General features: G+C 42.0%; 1 protein-coding gene across 2 annotated transcripts in view; it reads right to left on the bottom strand.

Moving 5' to 3' along the window:
• Window positions 1–8279, bottom strand: part of appbp2 (amyloid beta precursor protein (cytoplasmic tail) binding protein 2) — a 43342-nt gene extending 35063 nt beyond the window's left edge. For both annotated transcript variants that reach the window (XM_049576766.1, XM_049576767.1), the window contains exon 1: window positions 7892–8279. In XM_049576766.1, the coding sequence (XP_049432723.1) occupies window positions 7892–8029 (138 nt within the window). In that variant the 5' untranslated portion in view covers window positions 8030–8279. The remainder of the gene's footprint in view (window positions 1–7891) is intronic.
• Between the last annotated feature and the right edge of the window lie 332 nt (window positions 8280–8611).

The following is an 8611-nucleotide window of genomic DNA, read 5'->3' on the forward strand; positions in this document are numbered from 1 at the left end:
CATTCAATTCACAGGCAACAGCTCTGGTGGACATTCCTGCAGTCAGCATGCCAATTGCACGCTCCCTCAAGACTTGCAACATCTGTGGCATTGTGCTGTGTGATAAAACTGAACATTTTAGAGTGGCCTTTTATTGTGGCCAGCCTAAGGCACACCTGTGCAATAATCATGCTGTCTAATCAGCATCTTGATATGCCACACCTGTGAGGTGGGATGGATTACCTCGGCAAAGGAGAAGTGCTCACTAACACAGATTTAGACAGATTTGTGAACAATATTTGAGAGAAATGGTCTTTTGTGTATGTAGAAAATGTTTTAGATTTTTGAGTTCAGCTCATGAAACATGGGAGCAAAAACAAAAGTGTTGCGTTTATATTTTTGTTCAGTGTATATGAAGCGTCCGTCAAAATAATATAACTTTAGTTTATGAAGAGATAAGACGGAGTCCTCTCCTCTCCTCTTATATGCTTTACTCACAAGCATGTGAACTGACCTGGTTATGAAGCGTCCGTAGTGCCAAATAATATAATGGTAGTTTCTAAAGAGCTAAGACGAAAAAAAAAAAATAAAAATCAGCAGCGTGGTGCACCGCTGCTAGTTGCATATAGGGGAAATACTTAAAAGGATGGTGGTTTAACTGAACAAATGCATATTTTCAGCACATTTAATGCTGTTGCATTCAAAGCAGTATCAGCCAAATAATTCCAGAATGATTAATTCTCACCAAGTAGAGCCACTAAAGTCATCTGGTGGAAAATAATGCATACTTAAAAAAAATATAAATCACAATATATATCGCTGGGGGCGCGCGCACACACACACACACACACACACACACACACACACACACACAGGCACTAGTCTAAAAGTCTGAGACTACTAACCAAGATACTTCTATTTTGCTTTTGTTTGTCTCAAATGTAACAATTTGAGTGAAAAGTTGAATATTTGAAAGATGAGCATATATTTCAGAATATTTTATCTGTATTATCTCACTATCTTATCTGGTATGTCCCCCTTTTGCTTCAGTAACAGCATGCACGATAGCTAGCATGAATTCCAAAAGTATGTGCAAAAACCTGATGACCCATGTTATGCCAGCATGATTTGACAAAGTTCCAAAGAGGTTCCTGTGATGTCACTGAATGCTTGGCATTCTCAGTCTTCAGGTGCCCCCAAAAATGTTCATTGGGGATGAGGTCAGGTGACTGCAAAGGAAAGTCTGTGACAGTGAGAACTCTGTGATCTTCATTGTAAATAGAATGGACCACTGAAAACACCTTAACACTACATGCCACATTCACCGATTCACACACACACATTCAAACACTTGAGGCCAAGGCTACCATGCAAGGTGCCACCTACTACTCAGTTTGAACATTCACACACGCTCACACACTGGTGGCACAGCCATTAGGAGCAATTTGGGGTTCAGTATTAAACTTGTATTGATTACAATTTTTTGGGCCGATACCAATTTCCGATTTGCAGAGCGTTTGGATGGCCGATTCCAATTTTGTCCGATTCCAATTTCATTTTTTTCAAACCACTTTACAGCACACAAGATATTGCAATATTTTCTATCTTTCCTTTATTAGAGCATTTTAACCAAGACACAACCAGCTTTTCAATAATCATCTCAAACAAACAAACACAAACCTTTTTGCTCAAATATAACTTCAGGTACAGTATTAAAATAAATAAGTAAAAAAGGCATAGGCCTACATAAATAAAAACATGGATAAATAGAATAATATTTCTTGGTGTATAGCATTTGTGGGTAATTTCTTGAATAGACAAAAAAGTAAAAATATTTCCTGTGGAAAATTCACACAGGTCTTTGGGACACGCCCGCCACTAAGCGCGTGGACACGCACATCTTCGGCATGCGGACACGCGGCTCGTTAGTTTCAAGCGGCACAGTGCAGCAGTGAGAGCTCCGCAGTTCAGTTTAACACGAACAATTAACAACTTTCTCCTTCTCTCTTTTGATGTGTGTGTGTGTGTGTGTGTGTGTGTGTGTGTGTGTGTGTGTGTGAATGATTACTTGAGAATCCGCTGTGTTTCACTTCCTCACATCGCCCAAGCCGTAAGTTGCACATGTGCTTGTGTGTGCGCTGCTGATGTTACACGTCAATCATGCGGTGCGGCAGAAATTTGACCGGCGTTTTAAATCGGCATATTTCAGACTGACCGGCTGGTCGCAGGTCACGGCTGATCACGTGAAAACCGGCCTGATTCCAAGCACTGCCAATAAATCGGTGCAAGTCTATTCAGTATCTTGCACAAGTATACTTTGACTAGTGATGTCATGAGCACCAATACTCGCGATACCTTTCGATTCCATGATGAAAAAAAAAACAGTACTCTTTTTAAAAAAACAAACAAACAAACAAACAAAAAAAAAAAAACAGAAGAACTGATACCAGCGTAAGAATCGGTGCTATGACTCTTCCGGAACTGATGGGAGCAATATACACCATATAGCGTTACAGTCCATGCCTACATTCAGAGGGGTTGGACAGAGCATGCACGGGCTCGGGTAGGGTCGAGCTGGATTTTTTGGGCCCGATCTAAGCTCTAGCACTTGTAGAAGCCATTCTTTCTAGCAAAGACAACGGAGAACAGGCGTTCTTCTTTGGCGCTCGTCTTCGGCACAGACTGATGCATATATACTCCCCCCGTCAGTTCTGACAGGAATCGACACGGCCCGCTGAGGGGAAAGTTGTATCCGATACATACGGTACCAAAAAAACAAAAACAAACAGGTACCGACGTATTTTTTGCATGTTGGCACTTGGTACCAAAGTATCAGTTCTCATGACAACCCTAGTCTCCTATGAGCCCAGCCTTCAAGATGTGCAACACTCCGGTAAATGTCATTCAGTTCATCAATTAAAATCAGTAGCATAGTAAGCAGATATGTTCCATGCTATTTTGTTTAATTTCAACAACACAGAGAACAGCTTGAACAAGCTGCATGTAACGATCAGGTATTTCACTTCCAGCAGTACATAGTGATGTTACGTGCTGTGCCGATGCTTCGAAGTGTGCATCGAGTAATCCAATTCCACGATGCGCGTATCGAGGCTTGTATCGTTTCAGACGAGTGACGTCATTGATGACGTCTGAAGCCTCGCTGCCCGGCTGTACCACGACTGGTTTGGGAAGCGGTTCAGATCTTGGTGTGAGGTTTGCACAGAAGTGACACAGAACACAAATATTACCCCTTTTGCCATTATTACATTATATGACACTACACCACAATACAATTTTTAGCCATATGATTGGTTTATACACACAGGATGCATTCACAAAACAATAACAGTTTATTGTTTTTGCTTTTTAACCCTATGGGCCCTAGGCCTTTTTTGGGTATTTTTACTGCCTTTACTTTTAAGCTCATATCACAGTCATTATAAAGGCTACAAACACATGCTATATCTTGTTTCTTTCAGGACAATCTGGGCTAACCAGATTTGCCATCATTTCATGTTCTTCTATGTGCCTGTATTTTATATTATTTTTTATATCATTTAAAAAAAACAAATCTGTGTGCCTAAATTCTTACATTTTTACATGTATCTCAGCATAGCAAGTTGGAAAAAGACATATTCTGCCATATATGAAGAGGGGAGACTCTCTGGAAACTGGCAATATAACGCCAGGGCCACACTGCCCGCGGAAGCGCAGCGCACCGAAATTCTCGCGCGCGCCGGAGCACCTCCGTTCACATCAGACGCGCGTTTCTCCATGCCGTCGACAAGCGATTCTGCTCCCAGCTCTTGTTTTTCACTGCCTGGCTTGTCAGATTCGCTCGTGGCTCGCGCAGAAAATAGACCAGACGCCGAACTGATCGCTGCAAATCGTGAACCTGCTGCGGAGCTTCCCGGCGCGGCGCGGCCAGTGTGGACGACACAGTCGGTTAACATGGGCGCCGAAAGGAAACTGCCTTCTCTTCTCGGCGCTTCGAGGCTATTCGCGGCACTTCCGCAGGCGGTGTTGCCCTGGCGTAAGAACCATGATGCTGGGACATTCTGTCACTTCACAGCTGTCCAAAACATGTGGTTTGTGCCAGGCGGACATGATTGCCAGTATTTTTTCATTATTGCAAGAAATTCCATTGACTCATTCACAAGTCAAAAATATGTTTTATCTGAAAGAAACATGCAATATTTACATCTGAGATCATAGAAAAATAGTCAGCCAAGTGCAATGATGTCCTCCAAGATAATATTTGTTTTTCAGTTTCAGTTATATATTGGAGAGACATTTTGGGCATTGGTGGGGGGGCACGTGTCCCCCCTCAATGTATATGGTGACTGTCAGCATGCATTAGGCTACAGTTGTCTGGGTGCGCAAAGGTGAAGTGGCTGGTCTTGTCATACAAAGTTTGATGGAGTGTCAACTGGACAATATGGAGATATTTGCATCTTGAAAGCCGGACTACAAATGTGGATAGACAGGGAGAAACACACGCAAGCCTAAGACGTGGTAAGATACGATATTCCTCACTATATGAAGTGACTGATAACAAGATCTGTATAATGGATTGTAAAGAAATTCGTCAGCTTTTTATTTTGTAGACAATTGATCTGTATTTATAGCGTGATGGGATGACAGCACAATGATGTGTGTGGTCCTGCGCTTTCATGTGATATGCGTGGCATTTCTGTGCGAGCCTGCGTTCGTGAGTAATCCATCCAAGAGTAATGTGTGTGCAAAGCTGTATGAAAGCTCTGTTATACATCATTCTATTGTAATTTTTCGCTGTGAAAACATTGGATTACCGACAAGTGCTTGGCCTTGTCGGAAAGCTACAGTTCTGCTGTTTCCGCTGATATGCGTGGCTTCTCGCTATGACACATGGTCGCGGAGAAAATCCACAGAGAAGAACGGTGTGAATTTGGACGCACTATGCATCATTCGAGCCCATAGTCTAAACTTCTCAGTTTCAACATTTTACTGAGAACATTTAGGAACAGTGCTGCACATTAACTTTTGTCCGCACATTGTTTTTGTCGCCACTGTTGCTGAGTCTGAAGTGTGAGTCATGCACTCTCGCTCCGCCTCCACCTCAGGTACCGAAATTTGGCACAGTTTTATTTTAAGTGAATTGGTACTCGGTACTACCGACGTGAATCGGTACCAAGTACAAAAAGTACTGAGTTTCGGTACCCAACCCTACTGTCAGCGTGATTTAAGTAGTAAATATTTAAATAGTTTATTGAGTTTATTGCGGATGTTGATCAATGTTTTTTTATAACGAAAAATAGGTAAAGAGGAAAAGAGAAAAACAAAAATGACATGCATGGTTTTAAGTGTTCATACATGCCAGCACCCTAAACATTTTAAAACAAGTATTTTACTATACACAAAATGTTTCTAATTTCTTTCTACTCCATACAGGTACAGTAAAATATTGAAATGTTTTCATTTGTTTGTTTGGTTTTTGACTGGGCTTTTTAAAAATGCATGAAGCGAGGAGAGGTGAACAATGTGAAGCAATGAAGGTTGTGGTAATAGTACTGGCAAGAATTTAAAACAACTTTCACCCCTGTATATAAGTAATATCAATCTGTTGATAGAAATGGTATTGTATATGCAAATATTTTAATAAAGTATTTCTTGTTTAAGTACATGGGATCTTAGGATTTTTTTTTTTTTTTTTTTACTGTGGTATCGACTTTGGTATCGAGAATCGTGTAATTTTATTGGTATCGGCACAGACTACTGAATTTTTGGTATTGTGACATCCCTAACTTTGACATGCAGACTGGGGCAGCCGGGGACAAAAAGCCAATCTTACGATATGTGGACGACACCACTCTCCCTCCTGAGTCACAGTCAGTCACACAGTTTGTGCAAAGCCTTTCAGACTTCCATGGCCTGCCCCCTCACAAACCTTATAGTGTAGCAATAGCCTTTTTTAAACAGGAATTGTGCAAATTTGTAGGAAAGCCCAATCAGTCTTCTTTCAGCATTGGCAGTATAATAACAAAATCTGGGAGTGCAGCAAAATGCCGCCTACCTACTTTTGTTTATACACAATGCACCTTTTTCGGGGCAATGGGGAGCGTGAACAGGTAACAAAACCTGTAGCTCAACATGTGATGTAAACAGTGACGTGGGAGGGAAGCCGCAGCTAGTCAGGCCTTCGGCCATTATCTCGTTCTTCGGGTCCATGTCATTGGTTCGACAGCCCAATGGTTCGACATCCCATTAGTCCGACTGTCCGCGGTGCTGAACGGCTTGCGGCGGGCAAATGGTGCGCCGCGACCGGCTTGAGGCGGAGCAGGCTCACGGCTTATGTGTTTGCCACTTTCTTTTTCATTTTAACCCACACCATGATCTTTTCCTGACCCTAACCAAGTGGTTTTTGTGCCTAAACCTAACCAGACCTTAACCACAGGGCATCATGATGATTTCGGAACGGACTTCAGAACAATGAGTTTAATATGGTCGGAACAATGGGATGTCGAACCAATGGGCTGTTGAACCAATGGGCAGTTTCCCGTTCTTCACCGTCCCCATCATTTGACAGTTAATGGCCTCTTTATTTGAGAGGGCAAGGAGGGCGCACAATTCCTTGTCTGCCCAGTTGCTCATCTTCACTGTAGTGTGTGTCAGGTTTGCGTTTCCCTCTTGCTACTTACTGCTCGCTAATTCCTGCTATCAGCTGTTTCCTGTTTATCCACTGCCAGTGGCTCGCACGTGCGGCGTCATCAACAGCCCCTCCCTTTGCAGAAGGCCGCCACGGTCTTTTTAAACTAAAAGGGTTCCGCTAATATGACTACCCTAGGAGGCGGAAAATTGGGCACCTCAGATCAACTCGCCAATCCAACTCTGTGTGTCTAAACGGTTGCAGCTTGCCGGCAAAACGGCCCAACATTTGCGGAAAATCTGGCATTGTAAAAGGGGCTAATCATTTGATGCTGTGAGAGTCCCTCTTTGCTTAGAATAAAAATCTGACTTAGTTCTGATGCTAGGTCTCCCACTATTACAATGCCACATAGTAGGCAATGATTTGCTGAAAACGTGAGGCACAGCCATACTTAAAGCAGATGAACAATGACTGCAAGTTGAGTTAATTGAATGAGCTTCAGATGCGCAGATGAAATCCACAGGTGTCATCTGAATGCAAGCTTCAACGGAAGGGATAAAGCTCAAGGAAATCTGACCTTTTGTTGAAAGTAGATAAGTTGGTCAATGCCACAAATTTGCTTAAATTTTACTGCTGACCTAGATATGGCGCAGGTTCTTGAAAATTTCTTCATCATTTTATGTAATAACTTATTGTGTGTCTGAATCCTATTTATGACCTCAAGTATCTAAAATCCTGGTTAGAGCCTTCTAGAGCCTTGATTGTAGCTCAAAAGCAGCACTGTTTTGATATCTTATTTCGGTGCTGCATTTAAATGAGTGTTGGGGAAAACAAAAATGTTGTTTTCAAGTTACAATATACTACCGTTTTGAGTTTCCTGTCTACGGCAAACTGATAGCAGACAGCTCGACAAAGCCCAGCTATGCTATGCTCTAACATGTCTGCTTGTCCGAGAAGAGCTACTTCAGTGGGTGAAAACACAGTACTGACAACAAACCCACGAAAATGCTATTAGTTTACAAAACAACAATAACTACATTACCAAAATGTTACACACGGCCGCCCGCTCATTTTCAACAAACGTTCATTACACAATATACTCTTGAATATTAGGAAAACAAAGAGCGGTGTAAGCTAGCGGTTGATGTAACAGGACCCCCAGTTTTTCGTCTTTTACAGCTAGCATAGCGTTATCGCAATTTAGCTAACGTTAGCAGCACAACACAACACAAACTCGTACAACCTACTGGGTGTCGAATATAACGTTCCCTGACTGTAAAATCTTACCTTATAATAGACATCGAATTGTATATTTTCTGGGAGCGACCGTATGTCCCTTCTCGATCGGCTGTAGTTGTCCACCACAGCCGAGATAGCGGTGTTGTACAGTGTTTCTGGGATCCATTCGAGCTCCACCGCAGCCATGTTGTTTTCCCTCTCCAAAAAAAAAAACACCAGCAGCTACAGCCCTCCCCAACTCTCCCTACATTTACTACCTTTCTGCGAAGCACTTCCTTCGCGAGTCCTCATGTACTACTTGCTTTAAAATAAGGCTACAGATGATTGTACTGTTGCCAGTTTACCACTACAATAGCCATCTATCCCTTTCATCTCCAATTATTCGTCGACCCTACAACAGTTCCGTGCCCCCGTCCCGACGCAGACATTCACTGGCGTTGACGCAGTGACGTAATTGTGCAGTCAATTAAAAAAAAAAAAAAAAAAAAAAAATCCTTAAACACACATAAACATACAAGGAGAAATAAACATATCACACGTTTTTTCTTTGTAGTTCAGCAAGACTTTGTTTGAATTCATGTATGTTAAATTGTCCAGTTCAGATCCTCTGTTTCCTTAATTCCTGTTTCCTTAGAGAGCAAATGTACTCAACAAACCTGAACATGGTCAGTGTTGAAGAATGTGTGGTAACATATCTGCTAGTTATTTGTTTATATTTTTGGAAGTGTCCTGTAATTTCTTCTTACTGGGTAGATGTGATCAGATCAA

Source organism: Epinephelus fuscoguttatus, linkage group LG5, assembly GCF_011397635.1.
Source record: "Epinephelus fuscoguttatus linkage group LG5, E.fuscoguttatus.final_Chr_v1".
NCBI classification, from domain to species: domain Eukaryota; kingdom Metazoa; phylum Chordata; class Actinopteri; order Perciformes; family Serranidae; genus Epinephelus; species Epinephelus fuscoguttatus.